Genomic DNA, 27,018 nt, shown 5'->3' on the forward strand with positions numbered 1-27,018 from the left:
CTGCTGTACACTGCCTTACTTTAGAGCCTGTATATGTAAGTAAGAAAACCATGTTTGCGTAAGACTCCTAAAGGCATTAATGTAAGTATATTGTTGCGTTAAAAAATATAGGAAAACAGCTATCAAGATTTATTTAGTGTTTTATAATAGACTCTATTGCTGGTTTAGAATTATAGAATTCAAGGCAATGTGAGTTTTTTCAGACTAATTATGTAGGCTGTTTACTAAAGAATAGCAGTGCTTATTTTGTGGATACCTTGTTTTACTTTTAAAAAGAGTTTCAGTACTGGAACTGGAGAGCATTGACAATTAATGTAGTGGGGACATCAGCATGTGTGATACCCTCCCAGTTTCTTTATTGTTTTTTCTCACTCATACTATGTTTAGTTTCTCACTTGATTTTATAACAGATCACTGAGCTTGTTTTTAATAATACATACTTAGTATTACACAGTTCAATAGCTTACATGCATTTACATTTAATTGGTTGAGTGGAAAACAGACCAACATCAACTACCCAGAAATGTGGAGATAAATATCATTAGAGCTGGCTTACTCTTAGAAATCCTAAAAATGATTTGGATGCACATTGGATGGGGCAAGAGACATAATGAATTCAGGAAAACATTCGCATTGCAGTACATCAATTCAGAAGATAACTGTGTTACCCCATTGAGTATATAGTGGGTGGTAGATTCACTGTAGATTTCTCATCAACATGGGGACAAGGTGCTTTGCCATGTGGCTCCCGTCTGCCACTGTACCTTCTCATGTTATTATTATTATTATTAAACAGGATTTATATAGCGCCAACAGTTTACGCAGCCCTTTACAATATAAAAGGGAGACAATACAGTTAAAATACAATAAAATACAAGAGGATTAAGAGGGCCCTGCTCAGAAGAGCTTACAATCTAATAGGGTGGGGCAAGTGGTACAAAAGGTTCTAACTGTGGGGAATGAGCTGATGGAAGTGGTAAAAGATTAGTTAGAGAAGTGATAGGCTTTCCTGAAGAGATGAGTTTTCAGAGATCGCCTGAAGGTAGCAAGAGTAGGGGATAGCCGGACCGGTGGAGGTAGCGAGTTCCAGAGGATGGGAGAGGCTCTGGAGAAATCCTGGAGACTAGCATGGGAGGAGGAGACGAGAGAGAGTAGGAGGTCTTGAGAAGAGCAGAGAAGACGATTTGGGTGATATTTGGAGACAAGATTGGTGATGTAGCTCGGGGCAGAGTTGTGAATGGCTTTGTATGTTGTGGTTAGTATTTTGAATTTAATTTAATTTAATTAGCTGGGTGATTGGGAGCCAGTGTAGGGATTGGAGGAGAGGGTTGGCAGACACTGAGCAGTTGGTAAGGTGGATAAGTCTGGCAGCAGCATTCTTGATAGACTGAGGAGGGGATCGCCTGTGGAGAGGCAGGCCAATGAGAAGGGAGTTGCAATAGTCAAGGCGAGAGATAACGAGGGAGTGAATGAGGAGCTTGGTGGTTTCATTTGTTAAAAAGGGGCAAATTTTAGAGATGTTACGGAGGTGAATTATACAAACTTTTGACAACGATTGGACTTGGGGCTAAAATGACAAGTCAGAGTCTAGGATTACACCTAGTACCCTGGTGTAAGGGGAGGGACTGATAGTTGCATTGTTGATTTTGGAAAAGTCAGGGAGGGGGCACGTTGAGGGCATGTAACCTGGTAAGATTTAGGGAAGGGGTGCACACTGCCCCCTCCCCTTTCCTGGCATGCTGAGATTAAGGGTCTGGTATAAATGTTTGGGTGGAGTTCCTTCTTAAAATCCATACCAGATACAAAGGGTTGGGTATTGATTTAGGTGGGAACCCATGCCACTCTTTTTAGATTTTTAAAAAATGCATATCCAGACCTGAAGGGCCTTGTATGGAATTTACGGGGGGGAGGGGACACCATTTTTTTTTTTTTGTTTTATGAAAAAAAAAATAAAACTACCAACTATTAACAAGAAGCTAGCAAATACCCACAATTAAAAAAAAAGGGAAATAGTAGCGACACAGCAACAGAACCTGCCACAGACACACACACAAATAAAAGAAAGTAGCCCTAAAAAAGATTGCTTAAATTGCAGTGAATGCAGGTGAACTTACACTCCACTCTCCCTAGCAACACAACATGCACTTCACTGCAAAGTATCAATTGTAAATATAAGGCATGTGTTAGGACTATATGTAAGAAGGCTGTATTTGTAGGAGGAGTCTGAGGGGTACATATCCCTCCTCCCCTTTCTGATCTGGTGTTGGCCTCGCATTCAGGGTTACAGGTTACTTCTGTTTTTTTGGCAGAGCGGCGGCCAGCTGCAGCAGTCTCGTGGCATCATTGGAGTAGGGGCCGCCCATCCGCCCATCCATCCATCCACCTACTTCTCCTGGGCTCATTCTGGCATCCTAGAGAGAGGGGGGCGCCTGCTGTCCATTCTTTTCTCCAGTGCTCATCTGGCATCTTCAAGAGGGGGCACACTGCCTGCTTCTCCCGGTACGCACACCGGGCATCATGGGGGGGCCGCCCGCCCATCCACCCCCTTCTCCTCCCGGGCTCACACTGGCATCATGGGGGGGCTCTCCACCCATTCCTCCTCCCAGGCTCAGGCCAGCGTCATGGGGGGCCTGTCCCCCCACTTCTCCCGGGGTCACGCTGGCAGCATGAGGGGGGGGCGTCCACCTGATTCTCCCAGGCTCACGCCGGCATCATGGGGGGCGCCCACCCACCAAATGTAGCTAGATTACAGGCTTTCATTGCAGTTCTCAAGAATGCTCTCAGAATGCAACGCAGATGTTGGTAAAAATCAAGGGGAGAAAGCAATATCTACACAGTCTCCTGGTCATACTGCTCACTATCAATGGGCAAATAGTTAGTTTCTTCATATATGCTATTCAAACTCGAGTAACAATTTTTTATCAGTGTTCTGTCATAGCGCGTTCTGTCATAGTGTATCTGGTCATAGCGTGTCCAGTCTCAGCATGTTACAATCATAGCGTGTTCTGTCATAGCATGTCCAGTCATAGCGTATCCAGTCAGCATGTGACAACCATAGCGTGTTCCAGTCAGCATGATACAATCATAGCATGTTTAGTCAGCATGGTACGATCATGGCATGTTCAGTCAGCATGTTACAATCATAGCGTGTTCTGTCATAGTGTGTTCTGTCATAGTGTTTCCAGTCAGCATGTTACAATCTCAGCGTGTTCTAGTCAGCATGTTACAATCTTAGCGTGTTCCAGTCAGCATGTTGCAATCTTAGCGTGTTCCAGTCAGCATGTTACATTCAGAGCGTGTCCAGTCAGCATGTCACAATCATAGCGTGTCCAGTCAGCATGTCACAATCATAGTATGTCCAGTCAGCATGTCACAATCATAGCGTGTCCACTCAGCATGTTACAATCATAAGCGTGTTCCAGTCACGGCGTGTTTAGTCACAGCGTGTTCCAGTCATCGAGGGTTCCAGGCACAGCATGGTTCACTCATAGAGTGTGCTGTCATAGTATGTTCAGGCAGGATGTGTTCAGGCAGGGCGGGTTGGTCCAAGTGTGTTCCTGTCACAGCGGTTCTGTCATTGCAGGTCCATCATAGTGGTTCTGTCATAGCATGTACTGTCACAGTGGGTGCTCCCATAGCTAGTTTTGTCATAGCAGGTGCTCCAACAGCAGGTGCTGTTACAGCATGTTCAGTCACAGCAGGTGCTGTCATAGCGTGTTCAGTCATAGCAGTTCTGTCAGCATGTTCTGTCATAGCGGATCATTCACAGCAGTTCTGTTTTAGCATGTTCTGTCATAGCGTGTTTCTGTTATAGCGGTCATGTTGTAGCATGTTCTGTCCTAGCAGGTGGGTGCCATGCAGTATGGCATACACCAAGAGCCGTTTCATCTTCGTTTGTTTCCATGTCTCATCGTACCTTTTGTTCATGTTTCTTTGTTTACCTGGGTTTAGTTAGCTAGTGTTCACATCGCAGGATGTGTCACGTCTACAGATCCATATGGGCTGAGGTTTCATTTTTAGATGATTGTTGACCACAATCTTCTCGCCTGTATAACACACGTCATACAATGCAAGTTTTCATTTCATTACACCTGTACGACTACCGACCATGGTCCGTGGGTACACTAGCCCTGAGTTTTCAATTTGAATTACCTGTCTCTGCGCTGCAGGTTACTCAGGCTCACTTGCTTCATACACAGGAGAGGGGCGGCATCAGGGTCATTCATGCGCTGTGGTATGGTCATTACTGCTCACATCCTCATACTCAAGTAGGCACAGTGGGGTGGTGTTCTCATGTCTGGTTGTCTGTTGTCAGATTTCTTTAGGTTGTATTTCCTTGGGTTTCGGCATGCTGCAGGTTTTCAGAAGCAACTTCGGGTTCATCCCTTCAACCCCACGTAGGGGTTCAGAACATGGTAGCACTCCGTCATCAAGGAGTTAGCCCATACACATAGCAGAGTTTGTCACAGGGGTTTTTCTCTCCCAGGCACATCCGGGATGGCGGCACGTTTCGTATTGTTTCCAATTCTGTCCCAGCTACTCTTATCTACCAGCGTGGAACATGTTCTAGGGATTATTCTTTAACGCAGATTCATGTGGGCTAATATGCTCTCCACAAACTGTTACGATTGCTAGACAGGATGGAGGTGATCGAAGCTTGCTCGGTCAGAGGCGGTGTGTCAGCGCACCCCCAGCTCCTGCTCTTCTAAAATTCCTGCAGGCAAGTCAGCATCCGCTTAGTCCACCGGTCTTATCAAGCCTTCTGGTTCAATATTTCTGAGCCAAGTAATGTTCCTTGTCAGGGGCTGTGTGGGAATCTCCCAACCGGTCTTCAGACAGCCTGCTGGAAGAATTTTTCAGGCCTGCACGTGGGCCTCATCAACATCTCGTCGGAGTATTTTTCGTGTAGTATCTTGGTTTCAGCAGACAGTCATACTTTAATTGCCGATCAAGTTACTGGAGGCAGTAATTTCCAGGGGGGGCTTGGTCTGGTTCTTCACCTTCGTTCTGTAGGTGGTGGGTCGGCCCACCGGGGTGTCCAATGGAAAGTTTCAGATATCGTTTGTTACTTTTTGGCTGCCCTCTGTCCTACGTAAACATTTTCATCAAAGTACTCATCCGGGGATTTCACGATTCAGCACTTGCTACAGTTGGGAGGGAGGGGTATTGGCTATCCAAGCTGATATCACCAATGCTTGAAGCTACTTCCATCAGACCTGCCGTTGGGAAGGCAAGATAATGATGTAGATGTCGTTTCACCACTGGGCTTACCCTTGGGTCAAAAGCAGTCCTTGCTTCGAAAACCTTTTGCCAGCACTCCATTGGATCTTGAGTACCTGCAGGAGGGTCAGGGTTTCAATTAATTTAGTTGATTTCCTGTTGCGTGGAGACCCTAGTTACCACCCAAGGATCTGCAGTCCCTCTCAGGGTGTGTGCTGAGCCAACGTCCTTTTGACGGCCCACAAGTGGTAGGTCCGGGCTGTATATCATTCTTTTCCTGGGTTCCACTCTTGGCTCCAATCTCTTGATTGTGAGGTTGCCAGGGGAACTGCTCAGGTACGTCAGACCATTAATTTTTCTGTCCGATCCCCAGCCTGTTCCAACAAGGGGGGCATACAGTCACTTTGGGTATGCTGAATCATGCCACAAGACTTATTCCCTAGGATGGAGTTTGGCCCTCCTTCACTTGTTCAGGACTCCGACTTGGTTGTCAGGTTACAAGCAGAAGCACGACCCAATCAAATCATGTGGGACCAGTTTTCTGTGTGTCTGGTATAGTTTCTTTCTTCATGTTTAACGATGCATATTGCCATAGCGCATTGGCCTTATCCACCAACTCCATCAAACACATCCATCAGGTATCCAGCACTTCAAACCCCTGCAACTCCTTCCAGTTTGTCCATTTTTGCGGCTCACCCTTTCACTTCCCCATACCAAGTATAGGTAGGCCAGGGGTTTGTGGGAATTTCACAGGACTACTTAACTTGTGTCTGTTTTTGAAGTGTTCGATATTCTCGGCCATTATTTCACAGGGGCTCCTTGGGCCAGCCCTTGCTCCCTTTCCCCCATGTGTCCTTATATTACAAGCAGTTCATTCTCATGTCTGAGTTGTCTCGGGCATCACCCCTAATCCAATCATTCATGGGACATTTATTTGGGTTCTGGGCAGCTTTGCAGGTTTCAATAGGGGGTCCCTTCTTATCATTAAGTTATGAGACGGTGGTTTTCCTCCTGTCATAGCGGATACATACCGGATACATATACTGTAGCCACCCGGGCGCACACTACTCTACTAGACGAATTGTTACCTACCCTTCATCAAGCTTTCTTATCATACCTAAATATGTGTATTTTTGCCCTCTTTTCAGGCATACTGACCAGCTAGGCCAAGGCACACCTCAGGCTTTGGTAGTTAGGGTATCACATTTCCAAGTGAAGACTACAAGTAAGATGTAGGAGGAGTTTGAGGAGTCCTGTATTTGTAGGTGGAGTTTGAGGGGTACATATTCCTCCTCCCCTGATCCGGTGTTGGCCTCGTATTCAGGGTTCCCACCCACCTGTTTCCCCCAACCCTTCATACATACTTAAACACATCATACATTTTTCTTATTCATAAATTCAGGTTATTCTCTCTTTTCAGGCATACTGACCAGCTAGGCCAAGGCACACCTCAGGCCTTGGTAGTAGGGATGAGCTTTCTGTTCGGGTCCAACATGAGTTCGACTCGAACATTGGCTGTTCGCCCGTTCGTCGAAAACCGAACATTATGGGCCGTCAAATTTGAGCGGCGTGTAACGGCCCATAATGCACTGTGGGAGCACAGTGCATTGCTGTATGACGATTGGCCAGAGCATGCACCATGACCTGCATGCTTTGGCCAATCACAGCGCCCTTAGCTAAGAGAGCCATAATTGGCCAAAGGCAGTGTGCCTTTCGCCAATCATGGCTCAAGGGGACTAAGTCCATGCCCCACACTATATAAGGCCACCTGCACGTCAGCCTCGTGTAGTGTGTTGTTGGCGTGGACGGAGAGAGAGTCTCATGAATAGGCAGGCAGATTATTCAGTTAGCTGCAGTGTATTTAATATATATATATATATATATATATATATATATATATATATATATATATATATATAAATATATCCACTGTATCCAGGTTAGCTATATCTGATTGCAGCTCATTCCTGGTGTACTGTTTCTAATATACTTCAGGCAGGCAGGTGATTCAATTAGCTGCAGTGTATTAAAAAAAAAAAAAAAATATATATATATATGTATATGTATGTATATATATATATATGTATGTATATATATATATATATATATATATATATCCACTGCATACAGTTTAGCTACAGTCAGGTCCATAAATATTGGGTCATCGACACAATTCTAATCTTTTTGACTCTATATTAACTGCAGACTTTCAGCTTTAATTTGAGGGTATTTACATCCAAATCAGGTGAACGGTGTAGGAATTACAACAGTTTGTATATGTGCCTCCCACTTTTTAAGGGGCCAAAAGTAATGGGACAGATTAACAATCATCCATCAAACTTTCACTTTTTAATACTTGGTTACAAATCCTTTGCAGTCAATTACAGCCTGAAGTCTGGAACGCATAGAAATCACCAGACGCTGGGTTTCATCCCTGGTGATGCTCTGCCAGGCCTCTACTGGAACTGTCTTCAGTTCCTGCTTGTTCTTGGGGCATTTTCCCTTCAGTTTTGTCTTCAGCAAATGAAATGCATGCTCAATCGGATTCAGGTCAGGTGATTGACTTGGCCATTGCATAACATTCCACTTCTTTCCCTTAACCACTTGCCGACCGCCTAACGCAGATATACTGTGGCAGAATGGCAAAATCATGTACCTGATACCTTGTACCTGGTACCTGGTGATCCACCTCCCCCGGGCGGAGGGCGCATCGCGCCCCTCCCGGTGCCTGAGGCGGTCGGCTTCATTAGGGGAGCGATCCAGGCTGAGGGGGAGACCACTCATTTGTGGTCACCCCCTTGCGATCGCTCCCCACGAATGAGATTCTTCCTCTGCTGCTGTATAGTAAACAGCGGCAGAGGAAGTGATGTCATCGCTCCTCGGCTCGGTATTTTCCGTTCCGGAGCTGAGGAGAGAAGACATCTATGTGAGTGCACAACACTACACACACAGTAAAACACCAAGCACACTTTTCACCCCCTGATCACCCCCCCCCCCGTCACAGTGACACCAAGCAGTTTAAGTTTTTTTTTCTGATTACTGCATTGGTGTCAGTTTGTGACAGTTAGTGTGGTAGGGCAGTTATGGTTAGCCCCCTTTAGGTCTAGGGTACCCCCTAACCCCCCCTAATAAAGTTTTAACCCCTTGATCACCCCCCGTCGCCAGTGTCACTAAGCGATCGTTTTTCTGATTGCTGTATTAGTGTCACTGGTGACGCTAGTTAGGGAGGTAAATATATAGGTTTGCCGTCAGCGTTTTATAGCGTCAGGTACCCCCATATACTACCTAATAAAGGTTTTAACCCCTTGATTGCCCCCTAGTTAACCATTTCACCAGTGATCACCGTATAAGTGTTACGGGTGACGCTGGTTAGTTAGTTTATTTTTTATAGTGTCAGGGCACCCGCCGTTTATTACCTAATAAAGGTTTAGCCCCCTGATCGCCCGGCGGTGATATAACTTAGGTTTTAGGGTCAGATAGGGTCTGTGTCGCCCCAGGCAGCATCAGGTTAGCGCCAGTACCGCTAACGCCCACGCACACACCATACACCTCCCTTAGTGGTATAGTATCCGAACGGGTCAATATCTGATCCGATCAGATCTATACTAGCGTCCCCAGCAGTTTAGGGTTCCCAAAAAACGCAGTGTTAACTGGATCAGCCCAGATACCTGTTAGCACCTGCGTTTTGCCCCTCCGCCTGGCCCAGCCCAGCCCACCCAAGTGCAGTATCGATCGATCACTGTCACTTACAAAACACTAAACGCATAACTGCAGCATTCGCAGAGTCAGGCCTGATCCCTGCGATCGCTAATAGTTTTTTTGGTAGCGTTTTGGTGAACTGGCAAGCACCAGCCCCAGGCAGCGTCAGGTTAGTAGGAAAACAACAGGAAGATAAAAATAACTGAATGGCTTTTGCTTGATCAATATAAGTAACCACTGGTGACAGTTCAATAATGACTACACCTGTGTATATTGGGCTAACTACATACACCCAGGGCACTCGGGCATACAAATGGGTGTGTTCCTCTGAATTAATTACACATATCAAAAAAAGGGGGAGAAAAAGCAATTCATCAAGGAGGAACAGGCAGTTTAGCAAAAATGTATTAATTTTATTAAAAAATTCACTTGAACACCAATCAAAAAATGGTTAAAAACCAAATACCGGCACCAATAGGTAAAATAGACAACGTTGTCTAAGACAGACACAGATGGCCACCACTTACAAACAACATATACACCTCTAATCAGTCATGTAAGAGATAATATCTCATACTAGGTCATCTGAAAAGGAATAGTTATCCTAATATATGAACAGATGTGCAGATAAATTGCAGATGAAGGCGAGGTGGTAGGTTATGCAGCTATAGGTAATTAACATCCACCATGTAAATAACAACATGAAAATTGAAAATGTCCTGCTTGTAGATATTGGAGTAAAGACTGCAGTCATGGAGTAATATAGTTCACTGAGGTTATTTCAATAACGCGGGTAGCAAATGTTGTGGGGATAATGTCCTGTATAAAGAGCTGTAAGTATAAGAGGATGGGAGTATGCTTGTGTAGATATCTGAGTCGGTCACAGCATCAGTGCTATAGGGGAGAGAAGTACTGAAGGGTAAATGCAACAGTCCCGTGCATGGGATATGTCAAATTAGATCTCACCCCTCTGTAGACACCGAAATATGACATTTGATCCGGAGAAGCAGCTGTATCTTCCTCATACCATCTCTTCCTCATACCATCTCCAGGCAGCTCAGCAAGTTAACTTCCTTCCACATGAGAGATATCGTAGGCAGGATGCATACGGTGACACTCGGGAATAGTTAGGTAAGGTAAGGGAGTACCGCAAGGATGCGGTGTCTATCGTCCTCCAGTTCCCGGGTCTGTTTGAGAACACCTCGCGGAAGTGCGGGCGGAATCCCCAAGGCTGATGGGTGGGTCTGTGCGTACGCTATGCTAAGCGTGATGGCGTCATGCTGACGTGTTTCATCCGTCACTGGGATTTCTTCAGAGCATGCGCTGTAGCCTAGACGGTCGCCTTATATAGCCCTCACGTTGAGTTGCGTGGATACACCGGTGTCTAATTGTCTAGGCAGCAGTGTAACAAGTTGACAGCCATACATGCAAAAAGACAACACAAAATACACAAACCGCGGACCAGTCCGTGGATGCAACTACCATCAAAAGGGAATGGAAAATCAAGAAGAAAGAAAGAAAAGATGTGGACCAAGTAAAAATAATAAATAATAAAGAAATAAAGAAATTTGGCTGACATAAATTTAAATTTAAACACAAATATGACACAAGGAAGAGGGTCCCGTTAAAGGGGTTGTAAAGGTAAACATTTTTTCACCTTAATGCATTCTATGCAATAAGGTGAAAAAACTACTAACAATACCGCCGTCCCCAGCCCCCCCGTTTTACTTACCTGACCCCTCGAAATTCGGCTGCTCGTTCACGTCCTCGATTCCGCTGCTCAGCCTGGCCGCTGATTGGCTACAGCGGATGGATTGGAAGCAGCGCAGCCATTGGCTCGCACTGCTGTCAATCACATCCAATGACACGGCGCGCTGGGGGGCGGGGCTGAGTGATACAGCGAGCGGCTATAGCCGCCGGCTGTATCACGGGAGCGCGCCCGCAATAACTAACCACCATGCGAGGGAGCTCGCATTAAGGTGGTTAATTATTGCGGGGAGGAGCTGAGACAGCCGCCGAGGGACCCCAGAAGAGCAGGTTCGGGGCCACTCTGTGCAGAACGAGCTGCACAGTGAAGGTAAGTATAACATGTTTGTTATTTTTAAAAAATAAAAAAAATACCTTTACAACCCCTTTAAGACTAGTGGGGGCTATGAGGTAAGGAACACAGAGAGATTGCATTCGTTGTTTAACCCACGGGGCTCATACTGTTAAGATTATATATCCACATTTTCTCCTTCTGGCATGGGATTCTATAAAAATCATCCCTTCTCAGGGGAAAATTTAACCTATAGATGCCCTTGAAGGTAAGTCCAGTGGGGTCACCACCATGAAATTTAATGCAATGCAACGGGATGGGGCGCTCATCGTCCTTACTGAGAATGCTTTGGACGTGCTCACCAGTAGTGCCAGTAGCGATAACACCCACGCACGCACCATACACCTCCCTTAGTGGGATGAAGGGGTGGATGAAGGGAGGTATTCTAATGGTGGGCATACCCACCAATCAATCTCTTTTTTTCGTTCAGCCCACAGGCTGCATGAAAAAAAAAGATTACAATATATGGCCAACAAGGACCAGCAACATACTGGTATGTTGCTGGACTTTGAGTGGTTATACCAGAATGATGCTTGCAGGTTTAGGTATCATCTTGGTATCATTCTTTTCAGCCAGCAATCGGCTTTCATGTAAAAGCAATCCTAGTGGCTAATTAGCCTCTAGACTGCTTTTACAAGCAGTGGGAGGGAATGACCCCCCCCCCCTACCACCGTCTTCCATGTTTTTCTCTGGCTCTCCTGTCCCAACAGGGAACCTGAGAATGCAGCCGGTGATTCCGCCAGCTGACCATAGAGCTGATCAGAGACCAGAATGGCTCCAATCATCTCTATGGCCTAAGAAACCGGAAGCTACGAGTCATGACTTAGATTTCGCCGGATGTAAACAGCGCCATTGGGAAATTGGGAAAGCATTTTATCACACCGATCCTGGTGTGGTCAGATGCTTTGGGGGCAGAGGAGAGATCTAGGGTTTAATAGACCCCATTTTTTTCAAAAAAGAGTATCTGTCACTATCTATTGCTATCATAGGGGATATTTACATTCTCTGACATAACAATAAAAATGATAAAAAAAAATGAAAGGAACAGTTTAAAAATAAGATAAGAAAGCAAAAAAAATAATAATAAAAAAAAAAAAGCACCCCTGCCCCCCCCTGCTCTCGCGCAAAGGCGATTGCAAGCGTTTGTCTGGTGTCAAATAAAAACAGTAATTGCACCATGCATGTGAGGTATCACTGCGAAGGTCAGATCGAGGGCTGTAATTTTAGCAGTAGAGCTCCTCTGTAAATCTACAGTGGTAACCTGTAAAGGCTTTTAAAAGCTTTTAAAAATGTATGTAGTTTGTCGCCACTGCATGTTTGTGCGCAATTTTAAAGTATGTCATATTTGGTATCCTTGTGCTCGGCCTAAGATCATCTTTTTTATTTCATCAAACATTTGGACAATATAGTGTGTTTTAGTGCATTAAAATTTAAAAAAGTTTGTTTTTTCCCCAGCAAATGCGTTTGAAAAATCGCTGCGCAAATACTATGTGAAAAAAAAAAATGAAACAACCACCATTTTAATCTGTAGAGCCTTTGCTTTAAAAAATATATATAATGTTTAGGGGTTCAAAGTAATTTTCTTGCAAAAAAAAAAAATGTTTTCATGTAAACAAATAGTGTCAGAAAGGGCTTTGTCTTCAAGTGGTTAGAAGAGTGGGTGATGTGTGACATAAGCTTCTAAATGTTGTGCATGCCAGGACAGTTCAAACCCCCCCCCCAAATGACCCAATTTTGGAAAGTAGACACCCCAAGATATTTGCTGAGAGGCATGTCGAGTCCATGGAATATTTTATATTGTGACACAAGTTGCAGGAAAAAGACAATTTTTTTTTTTTTTTGCACAAAGTTGTCATTAAATGATATATTGCTCAAACATGCCATGGGAATATGTGAAATTACACCCCAAAATACATTCTGTTGCCTGTCCTGAGTACGGGGATACCACATGTGTGAGACTTTTTGGGAGCTTAGCCGCATACGGGACCCCAAAAACCAAGCACCGCCTTCAGGGTTTCTAAGGGTGTAAATTTTTGATTCCACTCCTCACTGCCTATCACAGTTTCGGAGGCCATGGAATGCCCAGATGGCACAACCCCCCCCCCAAATGAGCCCATTTTGGAAAGTAGACACCCCAAGCTATTTGCTGAGAGGTATGGTGAGTATTTTGCAGACCTCGCTTTTTGTCACAAAGTTTTGAAAATTGAAAAAAGAAAAAAAAAAATTTTTCTTTTCTTTCTTCATTTTCAAAAACAAATGAGAGCTGCAAAATACTCACCATGCCTCTCAGCAAATAGCTTGGGGTGTCTACTTTCCAAAATGGGGTCATTTGGGGGGGTTTTGTGCCATCCTGGCATTTTATGGCCTTGGAAACTGTGATCGGTAGTGAGGAGTGAAATCAAAAATTTACGCTCTTAGAAATCCTGAAAGTGGTGCTTGGTTTTCAGGGCCCCGTACGCAGCTAGGTTCCAAAAAAGTCCAACACATGTGGTATCCCCACACTCAGGAGAAGCAGCTGAATGTATTTTGGGGTGTGAGCAATATATCATTTAGTGAATTTTTTATTTTTTTTGTCAATATTCAATCACTTGGGACAAAAAAAATTAATATTCAATGGGCTCAACATGCCTCTCAGCAATTTCCTTGGGGTGTCTACTTTCCAAAATGGGGTCATTTGTGGGGGGTTTGCACTGCCCTGCCATTTTAGCACATCAAAAAAATAAGATAGGCAGTCATAAACTAAAAGCTGTGTAAATTCCAGAAAATGTACCCTAGTTTGTAGACGCTATAACTTTTGCGCAAACCAATAAATATATGCTTATTGACATTTTTTTTTTACCAAAGACATGTGGCTGAATACATTTTGGACTAAATGTATGACTAAAATTGAGTTTATTGTATTTTTTTTATAACAAAAAGTAGAAAATATTGGTTTTTTTTTTAAATTTTCGGTCTTTTTCCGTTTATAGCGCAAAAAATAAAAACTGCAGTGATCAAATAGCATCAAAAGAAAGCTCTATTTGTGGGAACAAAAGGACGCAAATTTCGTTTGGGCACAGCATTGCATGACTGCGCAATTAGCAGTTAAAGCAACGCAGTGCCAAATTGTAAAAAGTGCTATGGTCAGGAAGGGGGTAAATCCTTCTGGGGCTGACGTGGTTAAAAAACTCTATGGTTGCTTTCGCAGTATGCTTCGGGTCATTGTCCATCTGCACTGTGAAGCGCCATCCAATGAGTTCTGAAGCATTTTGCTGAATATGAGCTGATAATGTTGCCCGAAACACTTCAGAATTCATCCTACTGCTTTTGTCAGCAGTCAGATTATCAATAAATACACCAGTTCCATTGGCAGCCATACATGCCCACACCATGACACTACCACCACCATGCTTCACTGATGAGGTGGTATTCTTTGGATCATGAGCAGTTCCTTTCCTTCTCCATACTCTTCTCTTCCCATCTCTCTGGTAAAAGTTGATCTTGGTCTCATCTGTTCATAGGATTTTGTTCCAGAACTGTGAAGGCTTTTTTAGATGTTGTTTGGCAAACTCTAATCTGGCCTTCCTGTTTTTGAGGCTCAGCAAAGGTTTACATCCTGTGGTGAACCCTCTGTATTCACTCTGGTGAAGTCTTCTCTTGATTGTTGACTCTGACACACATACACTTACCTCCTGGAAAGTGTTCTTGATCTGGCCAACTGTTGTGAAGGGTATTTTCTTCACCAGGGAAAGAATTCTTCGGTCATCCACCACAGTTGTTTTCTGTGGTCTTCCGGGTCTTTTGGTGTTTCTGAGCTCACCGGTGCGTTCTTTCTTTTTAAGGATGTTCCAAACAGTTGATTTGGCCACACCTAATGTTTTTGCTATCTCTCTGATGGGTTTGTTTTGTTTTTTCAGCCTAATGATGGCTTGCTTCACTGATAGTGACAGCTCTTTGGATCTCATATTGAGAGTTGACAGCAACAGATTCCAAATGCAAATAGCACACTTGAAGTGAACTCTGGACCTTTTATCTGCTCCTTGTAAATGGGATAATGAGGGAATAACACACACCTGGCCATGGAACAGCTGAGCAGCCAATTGTCCCATTACTTTTGGTCCCTTAAAAAATGGGAGGCACGTATACAAACTGTTGTAATTCCTACACCGTTCACCTGATTTGGATATAAATGCCCTCAAATTAAAGATGAAAGTCTGCAGTTAAAGCACATCTTGTTCGTTTCATTTCATATCCATTGTGGTGGTGTATAGATCCAAAAAGATTAGAATTGTGTTGATGTCCCAATATTTATGGACCTGCCTGTATATCTCACTGCAGGCCGTTCCTGGTGTACTGTTTCTAATATACTTCTGGCAGGCAGGTGATTCAGTTAGCTGCAGTATATTTAATATAAATATGCAGATAGTCTCGTGTATATATATATATATATATATATATATATATATATATGTATATATATATATATATATATATATATATATATATATATATATATATATATATCCACTGCATACAGTTTAGCTATATCTCACTGCAGGCCGTTCCTGGTGTACTGTTTCTAATATACTTAGAATATACTTTGAGTATACTAATATACTTTAATTTTCATTATACAGTACTGTGCACCCATAATGCAGTTGCTACTACTTTTCTAGTGGTGTACACAATACAGTACACCCATAGTTGTTATTACACTTCTGTTGGTGTACACAGTACTGTGCACCCCTAGTGCAGTTGCTACTACTTTCCTGGTGGTGTACACAATACATACAGTGCACCCAAAGTTGTTATTAAACTTCTGTTGGTGTACACAGTACCGTGCACCCCTAGTGCAGTTGCTACTACTTTCCTGGTGGTGTACACAATACATACAGTGCACCCATAGTTGTTATTAAACTTCTGTTGGTGTACACAGTACTGTGCACCCCTAGTGCAGTTGCTACTACTTTCCTGGTGGTGTACACAGTACACAATACAGTGTAGTGTAGTTTTGCTAAACAAAATTTACAGCATGTCCGGAAGGCCACCAAGAAAAGGCAGACGCTCACAGGCCACTAAAAGAGAGCAAGCAGGCTCTGTGTCTACAGTTAACAGTGCTGGTCGTGGACACGGTGCATCCTCAACACGTGGCCGTGGGGCACGCTTGTCCTTTTTTTCTGCAGCTGGCCGTGTTATTGAGCCACAACATGCAGAAGAGTTGGTGGAATGGACAACAAAGCCCTCCTCATCCTCCTCCTCCTCTGTCACCCAGGCTCAGAGTAGTTTGTCGGCCAATGCAGCTGCCAAAGCGGCCTATTCCATCGGCTCCATGTCAACAGTCACTCCTTTCCTAGCCCAACCATCATGCACGGAGGAGTCCCCCGAACTATTCGACCACAGTGTCGGGTACATGCTGCAGGAGGATGCGCAGCGATTTGAAGGCTCCGATGATGGTACCCAGGTTGAGGAAGGGAGTAACGTGAGCCTAGAGAGAGGGGGTGCCCAAGAAGGTCAAGAAACTGGCAGTCATGTTCCCCCAGCTGCAGCATACTGCCAAGTTTGCTCCAGTGACGAGGAAGGAGGGGATGATGAGGTCACTGACTCTACTTGGGTGCCTGATAGAAGAGAGGAGGAGGCACATCTCCAATGAGGCAGGATGCCCTCCAGGGGGCAGTTTAAGGGCAGCCACCCTATTGCATCACACCGCAGAGCTAAGCAGGTGCAGGGCGCTGCTGACTCCCTGCATATTTTGAAAAGTTAATTGGCCTTTTTTGACACGTGTGCAGCAGATCGCACCGTTGCTGTTTGCAACATATGTCTGAAGCGTATCAAGCGTGGCCAGAACAGCAGCCACTTGGGCACCACATGCTTGACCAGACATATGACGACCTCTCATGCATTCTGTTGGCAACAGCACTTAAAAAACCCACATCAAAGAACAAGGCGGACCTCTCCTTGCTCCTCATTAGCTGGGATCTCCAACCCCACTATACCTGCAGTCCTCTCAGAAAACTGCACTGAGAGAAATGAACTATAGAAATCGGTGTCCCAAGTACTTGTGGCCAAGCTGCTAGCGGTACACCAACATCGGATTTTAGCAGGCAAATTTCCCTACCCCAGTTGCTAAACCGTCAAAAGAAATTCGGTCCCAGCCATGCACAAGCATCTGAATGCTAGCTTAGCCAAATTGCTAGCACTGCAACTGCTGCCTTTTCAGCTGGTAGACTCTGCCCCCTTTTGTGAATTTGTGGAATGTGCAGTACCTCAGTGGCAAGTTCCCAAACGCGATATCTTTTCACAGAAGGCCATTCCGGCTCTCTACCAGCATGTGGAAGGCAATGTCTTGGCCTCGTTGGACAGGTCAGCAGTAAGGTGCATATTGCTGCTGACTCATGGTCCAGCAGGCATGGACAGGGACATTACCTTTCTTTCACAGTGCACTGGGTAACTCTGCTGGCAGCTGGGAAGGATGCAGGGCAGGGTTCAGTATTGTTGGAGCTTGTTCCGTCACCACGCCTCCAAAATGCTAGTGGTGATTCTGAAACAGCTCTCTCCTCCACCCCTTCCTCTTCTTCTTCCTCTATGGCCTCTTCCTCCTCTGAACCAGCGGTGCTCTGTAGGCGTTCAAGGGGCTGTGCAAGCACTCAGGCAAAAAGATGCCATGTGGTGCTTGAGTTGGTCTGCTTAGGGGACAGGGGCCACACTGGGGCAGAGATTCTGTCAGCTCTGCAGGGGCAGGCTCACAGGTGGTTGACACCCCACCAGCTTCAGCCAGGAATCGTTTTATGCGACAATGGCACCAACCACCTCTCTGCCCTCCGACAGGGACACTTGACCCATGTTCACTGTTTGGCTCATGTCCTGAATTTGGTAGTGCAGCAGTTCTTGAGCAGGTACCCAGGCTTACAGGATCTCCTGAGGCAGGTCAGGAAAGTCTGTGGTCATTTCCACTGGTCATATAATGCCAGTGCTCGGCTGGCTGACATTTAAAGAGAATGCAACCTGCCCAAGAACCACCTCATTTGTGACATGCCCACCAGGTGGAACTCAATGTTGGCAATGCTGCAGCGGCTGCACATGCAGCAGAGGGCCATCAATGAGTACCTGTGTGAGTATGGCACCAGGACAGGGTAAGGGGAGCTTGTTTTTTTTTCGCCACGCCAGTGGCTACTGATCAAGGATGCATGCAATGTCCTGTCACCATTCGAGGAGGTCACGAGGATGGTGAGCAGTGACAGTACATGCATCAGTGATATTGTCCCTCTTCTCTTCCTGTTGGAGCACACGCTTCGTTGAATAATGGACAGGGCACTTGAGGCAGAACAGCGGGAGGAAGAGGAGGACTTCCTTACCTCTCAAGGCCCCCTTTATCCAGATACTAGTATTACTGCAGGCCTGCCAATCACACAGGAAGAAGAAGAGGAGGAGGAGGATTGTGTCAGCATGGAGGTGGAGGATAACACCCAGCATCAGCAACAGTCTTCAAGGGATCGTTTGCAGTCCCCAGAAACCCATGGGAGTTGTACGTGGCTGGGAAGAGGTGGTCGAGGATCATGTGATCCTTAGTGACCCAAAGGACTCAGGATCGAATGCCTCTGCAAGCCTATGCTGCATGGCCTCCCTGATCCTGCAAAGCCTGCAAAAGGACCCTAGGATTCGTGGTATCAAGGAGAGGGATCATTACTGGCTGGCATCCCTTTTTGATTCACGTTACAAGGGTAAGGTTGCAGAACTTATCCAGCCTTCGCAAAGGGAGCAGAGGATGAAACATCTTTGGGAGGCCTAGCAGAAAGGTTTGTGTAATGCGTTTCCAGAGCCTGGGAGATTACAATTTCCTGGTGCTGGACAACGTGTTGCTGAGGCTTCGTGCAGTCACAGAAAGAGCGGTGGAGAAGGTGGCCTGCTGACCGATGCCTTCAGACAGTTTGCCCAGGTCTGATCGGTTCCAGCAACCATCGCCAGCGTCTGAATTACATGGTGCAGGAATTTATATGGGCAAGATCAGACTTGGAGACCTTTCCAACAGAGCATCCACTGGGTTATTGGGTCTTGAGGATGGAACACTGGCCAGAGCTTGCTCAATATGCATTTCAGCTACTGGCCTGTCCTGCATACAGCATTCTTTCTGAACGCACATTCAGTGCTGCTGGAGGCTTTGTAACTGATCACAGAGTGCGCCTGTCCACTGACTCTGTTGATCGGCTCGCATTCATAAAAATGAATCAGTCTTAGATCACCAGCTGCCAAGCACCTGATGCTGATGTAACCGATTGATTTTTCTATGGATGTGGGATCCCTTGAAAGCTGCATATGCTGAGTGACTATCCTATTATGCTGCGTGACTATCCTATTCCTCCTCAATTTTAATGATGATAGCTTCTAGGAATATTTTCGGTTTACGGCACCACCACCACCACTGCCTAAGGCCCAATTTTTATGCCCCTTCTTAACAGAGGTACATAATTACAATTTTTGATCAAATATTTAACAGCAGGGCTCATTCCTGTGCTCAACAAGAGTATCTGTGAGGGGTTGCAGTGTTGTGGCAACACCACCACTGCCTAAAGGCCCAATATTTCTGCCCCTGTTTAACATTAACAGGGGTGCGTAATTACAATTTTTGATCAAATATTTAACAGCAGGGCTCATTCCTGTGCTCAACAAGAGTATCTGTTAGGCTTTACAGTGTTGTGCCACCACCACCACCACCGCCTAAGGCCTAATTTTTCTGCCCCTGTTTAACAGGGGCGCGTAATTACAATTTTTAACCTAATATTTCACAGCAGGGCCTGTTCCTGCACACAACAAAAGTATCTGTGAGGCTTTACAGTGTTGTGCCACCACCACCACCACCATCCCTAAAGCCCAATTTTTATGCCCCCGTTTAACAGGGGCATGTAATTACAATTTTTGATCAAATATTTAACAGCGGGGCTCATTCCTGCGTGCAACAAGAGTATCTGTGAGGGGTTGCAGTATTGTGGCACCACCACCACTGGCTTTGGCCCAATTTTTCTGCCCCTGTTAAACAGGGGCACGTAATTACAATTTTTGATCTAATATTTCACAGCAGGGCCCATTCCTGTGCTCAACAAAAGTATCTGTGAGGCTTTACAGTGTTGTGCCACCACCACCACTGCCATCGCCTAAGGCCCAATTTTTCTGCCCCTGTTTAACAGGGGCGCGTAATTACAATTTTTGATCCAATATTTCACAGCAGGGCCTGTTCCTGCGCTCAACAAAAGTATCTGTGAGGCTTTACAGTGTTGTGCCACCACCACCGCTTAAGGCCCAATTTTTATGCCCCTGTTTAACAGGGGCGTGTAATTCCAATTTTTGATCTAATATTTCACAGCAGGACCTGTTCCTGTGCTCAACAAAAGTATCTGTGAGGCTTTACAGTGTTCTGCCACCACCACCGCCTGGGCGCATAATTACAATTTTTGATATAATATTTCACAGCAGGGCCCGTTCCGGCGCCCACCAAGAGTAATGCCCCGTACACACGGTCGGATTTTCAGACGGAAAATGTGTGATAGGACCTTGTTGTCGGAAATTCCGACCGTGTGTAGGCTCCATCACACATTTTCCATCAGATTTTCCGACACACAAAGTTTGAGAGCAGGATATAAAATTCTCCGACAACAAAATCCGTTGTCGGAAATTCCGATCGTGTGTACACAAATCCGACGGACAAAGTGCCACGCATGCTCAGAATAAATAAAGAGATGAAAGCTATTGGCCACTGCCCCATTTATAGTCCCGACGTACGTGTTTTACGTCACTGCGTTTAGAATGATCGGATTTTCCGACAACTTTGTGTGACCATGTGTATGCAAGACAAGTTTGAGCCAACATCCGTCGGAAAAAATCCTAGGATTTTGTTGTTGGAATGTCCGAACAAAGTCCCACCGTGTGTACGGGGCAATACTGTGAAGGCTTACAGTGTTCTGGTATCACCAACACCTAAGGCCCAATTTTCCTGCCAAGTGTATAGGGCAGGCCGTATATTATATACAGGCGGTCCCCTATTTTCAAACATCCGACTTACAAACGGCTCCTACTTACAGATGGAGGGAGACAACAGGAAGTGAGAGGAAATCTACCCCTAGAAGGGAAATTATTTCCTGTAAGAGTTAATATGAGAAAAAGGTGTCTCCACCGATGCTTTATCACCAATCCTTGTTTCTACATCAACCCAAAATTTTCAAAATCCAATTCTCATTGGGACAGAAAGTGAGGTGAAATCTTCTGAACAGGGACACAGACAGCAAAATAAATGTTACAGGGGTGATGATAACCCTTCCCTATGTTATCCAAAAAGCTTAAAAATTGATTTTTTGGCTGGAGCTACACTTAGAAAATGTACCTGTTCCAAATTAAAAGCAGATTCAACTCAAGAAAAAACCTACAGTCCCTATTTTGTTTGTAACCCGGGACTGCCTGTATACTGCTGCTGTTCAGAGTATAACGGGCCTGGGGGCCGCACGCCTTTTTTTTTAATTTGGGTGCGGGGTTCACCATAATATCCATACCAGACCCAAAAGGCCTGGTAATGGGCTGGGGGGGGGGGGGGGGCAACATTACATTACAGCCACAAGCAGTTTTAAATGACTTTTATTCCTTTAGAAATGTCATATTGTGCGGGGAATGTTCTAAAAACAGGAAAAATGTGCCACTTTACAGGCATACTATAGACACCCCCCAGGCACAATATTTAAAGGAATATTTCACTTTTATTGTTTCACTTTAAGCATTATTAAAATCACTGCTCCCGAAAAAATGGTTGATTTTAAAACTTTTTTTTGCATTGATTCATGTCCCCTGGGGCAGGACCCGGGCCCCCAAACACTTTTTATGACAATAACTTGCATATTAGCCTTTAAAATTAGCACTTTTGATTTTTCACGTTTGAGTTCCATAGACTTTAACGGGGTTCGCGTGTTCGCACAAATTTTTGGTCTGTTCGAATGTTCTGCCGTGAACAGAACCGGGGGGGTGTTCGGCTCATCCCTACTTGGTAGTTAGAGTCTTCACTTGGAAATGCGATACCCTAACTACCAAGGCCCGAGGTGCGCCTTGGCCTAGCTAGTCAGTATGCCTGAAAAGAGGGCATACCCTGAATGTATGAATAAGAAAAATGTATGATGTGTTTAAGTATGTATGAAGGTTTGGGGGACACAGGTGGGTGGGAACCCTGAATGTGAGGCCAACACCGGATCAGACAGGGGAGGAGGGATATGTAACTCTCAGACTCCTCCTAAAAATACAGGCTGGTCTCAGGCCAGCCTTCTTACTTGTAGTCGGAGTCTTCACTTGGAAATGCAATACCCTGACTACAAACTGTATATATCACTAAGTAGCGTAAATATAGCACTAAACTTTTGTAGAATTGTATATAGCATGATACTGAAAGCACACTACACTAAAGTCTAGTACTCATGGCTGAATGTTGGATGGCATTGTCTGGTTCATTAGAAACTGGCCAACATTTGATCTGTGTGCACAACAGCCAGTCTAACGAAGGGTCATGAGCAAAAAAAGAACTGCCGACTGGCTCCTGATCGGTGCTCTCAGCTAATGGCTGAAAATGGTAACCGGAGTGTTCTGGCGGGGGGGGGGGCCCCCTGTCAGAACACAATAGCACAGCAGGGGAGATCACTGTAGATTGTTAGTACAGTGGCTCAGACCTGAGCTGTCAGTTATTTTTGGTTCACCAAAAAAAAAACTAGTGTTGTTTAGGAGGCTTAACTTGTCTTTCCCCTGAACAAATGTCAACTGTCTCTCACTCAAACTAAACAACCAACTAACCACAAACAGACTGACAAAGGTATGCTGGGAATACAGTCTTGTATCATTTGTAGCCTGCAACTTTACTGTGAACTAACATTGGCCAAAGTTTTGCACCTGACCAGAGGTCAGGTACATGTCCTTGGCCGATGATGGCTCAAGCATTGCATTGTGGGGAATTTGTCAGGAAGTTCTCTTAAAGTTTGAATCTTTTTCAAGCACTGAATATTTGGTCTGAACTTACATTGGAACCACATAATCTGCTCATTCCAACTTGTTAGCATAGGATGGACTGTATATCTTGTTTTAAAATGCTAAGTATGGTATGATAAAGGAGATTAGAAGATAATTATTGCACAAGTAAGAGTGGGCAAATTAGATCAATGTATTTTGATGACATTTTCTGAGCAGGTTGGTGAACTAAATCGTTTTTTAAGTTTCCCTGAAGGATGACTTTTTAGAGACTGAAAATCTGAGGGACAATCTAATGTAGCATGTGAAAATAGTTCAAAGAAGAGGAGCTAATTTGGAAAAATCTTTCCTTTAGAAAAACTTTTAAATACTAATAGGAAACTTGGTAAATTAACGGGACTCACAATTAATGTATTTGGTTGAAAGACCATTTGGAAATGAAGTTAGATATGCCCCTGAAATTAAGATAATATATTTAATTTTAAGCATGTATATAGACCTGTCCAGGTAAACATTTAACAAAAGGATAGCTGGAGTTGTGAGGTGAAAAAAGTAAAAAAAATGTTAATTTGTCTTCTGTTAACAGAATAATGAACGTGAGCTGCCCTAATGAGAACATTACTTCAATACTTCGCACTATTCAATTGATGACATATATTCCCACATTCATTATTGGTTTCATGCTGAACTCATTCGCTCTGTGGATCTTCTGTTGTTCCATGAAAAAATACACAGAAGCTTCGATATACTTGGTGAATCTGGCAATCCTGGATTTCTTTCTTGTTCTGTCTTTACCCTCAAAAATATACTTCTCCCAAGATGAAATTAAGGTGAACAGTCATCTGTGTGGCTTCCTACAATCCCTCTACTTTACAAATATGTATGGCAGCATCTACACAATTACGTTCATCAGCTTGGACAGATACATAGCCATTATCCATCCTTTCTATGCCAGGGTTCTACGCTCACCCAAAAAGACCATAATAATATGTGTCATTATATGGGTCTTTGTGTGGAGTGTTTCTTTAATCACATTTTTTAACAAAGAAAAATCGGAGAATGTTCAATGTTTTCATAACCTGTCTGAAAACATCTGGAGTCCTAACATAATAATACCTCTGGAAATGTTTGGATTTGTCATCCCTATGATTGTCATGTTGTATTGTTCTATTCAGATCATCAGGACACTACTGGTCCCTGTATCTTCCTCAGTAGACTCTGAAGAATCCAAGGCTGTTGTTATACGCATAATCATCTGTAATCTGGTGGTGTTTGTGATTTGCTTCAGTTTTACTCATATTGGCATCTTTTTGCAGTTTCTGGCTAAAAGACAAATCATTTCAGACTGCACAGTGAGAAAACACATCAGCATATTTCTGCAGGTGGCACTTTGTATATCTAACATTAACTGCTGCCTTGATGCCCTTTGCTACTATTTTTCGGTGAAAGATTTTCAAGCCAAACTTAAGTATAAGCCAAGTGTGACACAGGTGGAAAATTTGAACACTTCTGTATAGACAAAGGTGTAACTACAAACTCTTTATGGAGGGATAGGGGTGGGAGTGCTGATACCATCACATATAATACAATAACATACGAAAGCAATGTAATTTCTCCTAAGGTATCCTGAAAAATAATAGGGAACTGGACCATGGAAATGGCAATAATATTTCATATAGGCTTATTTTGTTTTTTCAAACAGCATGTTACAAAAGAAACAGAATGCATTACATAGAGTGAATCCCAGCCAAAACTTTGGTTTGGTTTTGAACATGGTGGAAAAGCATAGGCCCTTTGTCAGGTTTTTATTCTTGTGTTTTTTCAGGGACATTTCCCCCTTACTTCCAGTCATGTCACCAATGAAATTTCTCCTGTAGACAGAAATAAAACTGTTTCTTTTAGTAGACTGCAGTAATGTTAGAACCTCGGTATCCCTTTGACATTGCTGGACATAAGAGGAAATTTCCCTAATGAGGGCATGTCAAAAAATCTGTTAGAGATTCTAATCCTTCCACAATGTATCCAAAACTGAAAAAAGGGTTCTTGTTGGAATTCTGGAGTTCAGCTTCAATGCAGAATGCAGCTTGATTTGTTTACTGACCTAGAATTAGAACGGGTCATTCACCAATTAAAGTAAAATTAAAGCCACTCATAAGTGTCCTACTGCAGCAGTGGGACAGTCTGCAGACTATCACTCTTTACAAAGTGAGTGCATTAGTGGTTTGTTGGGGAAGTAATTGTTCAGATAAAAGGCAATACACTTTTTTGTGGATCTCCTTGGTGTCTTTCTATCATTATGATTGGAGAGTCAGATTAAAGGTGTTGAACCAGAGCCAAAGGAGGAGTTGGAATAAAGCACGAAAAGACCTTTCCTCTAAAGTTATAGAGTAGCAAATTTTGTTAAGTGTGTGACACTTGGGGAGCGTGGAGTGGCACAGCAGCAATCACTATTACGGTGGAAAACTATCGCTTTTGAAGTTTTCTTCCGCTATACAATGGAGTATACTGTATAAAGCAAGATATTATCAAAGTAATAGTCTGCAGACACTGGAGCATTAGTTCACTTTTATTATATTGCGATGTTAATTTTGCACTAATGTTTATGTTGTGATCATATATATATATATTTATTTTATCTTGTGTTTGGTCTTAAAGGCATAGCACTGCACTTTTTTCTTTCTTTATCATTTCCACAATAGGCACATATGCAATTAACACAGGATTTGTACACAAAGGAAATATTTGCTAGCTGATGAGTAAAATATATTTTTTTCTTTTGGCAGAAGACTTACAATGCTCTACCAGCTAGCAAGTTTTTAAAATCTAGTTTTCCTTTGTTTTTCTTAATTTAATTATTCAGGTCAACACACCAAGTAGATTTACAGGCAAAAATATGAATGTCTTAGGCGCAGTTGAAGAAAATCAATTCATTGTTAGAACCTAGGTGCTCAACAGGGTACCCGATTACATCAGATCTTGTTCAGAGACAGTGATTTTGGGCACGGTCAGTAGGATATCATACTAGGACCAATTTTAGAGAGGAGCCAGTTAACCTACCAATACCGTCATGTCTTTGGAGTGTGTTGGAATTTTAACACAGGAAAAGAATATCTATCAAGATCGAGAGGTATTTTTCTATACATGCGCTATGGCATTCATCATTTTCATAGTGGCAAACCTCTAAAGATACTGCCATTGCACCAATACCTGCCTATTTAAACCCAGCTATTAATTTTATCATAACCCAACTCCAGCCAAAGCTTTTTTGTTTCGGATAGAGTTAGAACTTCCAACATGTTATTATTATCATCTGTTTCCCTGTTGAAATTTCTCCTTACTTTTTGTTGGAACATAGTATTAAACATCTGGCAGCAAGTTTCTTGTAATTTTGCACTCTACTATAAAAATTGTTTTATTTTTGTTCCCCCTTTAAGATTTCGCCTAAATTCTTGTTTATCCTGACACCCATCAAATAGGAAGTGAGGGGTAATTTTTCAAAAAAAGACACATGAAACAAAAAGATTGGAGATTTTCAAACACTTCCGCACTTTATCCAAAGCTGGAACAAAATTTGGCCAGAGCTGAGTTTTAAAGTGTTATTAAACCCAGAACCTGCATTCACTATATCCGATCTCCCACAGTATACAGAACATGGAAATGCAATCATTTTAGTAGATATAAACTGATAAATACCTTTTTCTCATCAGCAGTATATACAGTATCTCACAAAAGTGAGTATACCCTTCACATTTTTGTAAATATTGTATTATAACTTTTCATGTGATAACACTACAGAAATGATTCTTTGCTACAATGTAAAGTAGTGAGTGTACAGCTTGTATAACTGTGTAAATTTGCTGTCCCCTCAAAATAACTCAACATACAGCCATTAAGGTCTAAACCGCTGGCAACAAAAGTGAATACACTCCTAAGTGGAAATGTCCAAATTGGGCCCAAACTGTCAATATTTTGTGTGGCCACCATTATTTTCCAGCACTGCCTTAATCCTCTTGAGCATGGAGCTCACCAGAGTTTCAAAG

General features: G+C 43.6%; 1 protein-coding gene across 1 annotated transcript; it reads left to right on the top strand.

Moving 5' to 3' along the window:
* On the top strand, positions 1-26,766 carry LOC141141426 (G-protein coupled receptor 55-like). The gene is made up of 2 exons (XM_073629070.1): positions 1-81; positions 23,565-26,766. Exon 2 carries the CDS (start codon positions 23,569-23,571, stop codon positions 24,493-24,495), a length of 927 nt encoding a protein of 308 aa, XP_073485171.1. The 5' UTR covers positions 1-81; positions 23,565-23,568; the 3' UTR covers positions 24,496-26,766.
* The last annotated feature ends 252 nt before the right edge of the window (positions 26,767-27,018 follow it).

Source organism: Aquarana catesbeiana, linkage group LG04, assembly GCF_042186555.1.
Source record: "Aquarana catesbeiana isolate 2022-GZ linkage group LG04, ASM4218655v1, whole genome shotgun sequence".
Classification (NCBI taxonomy): Eukaryota; Metazoa; Chordata; class Amphibia; order Anura; family Ranidae; genus Aquarana; species Aquarana catesbeiana.

Excerpts from the sequence above, each read along its gene's own strand:
- LOC141141426 (XM_073629070.1), top strand. The coding sequence starts at position 23,569 with ATGAACGTGAGCTGCCCTAATGAGAACATTACTTCAATACTTCGCACT.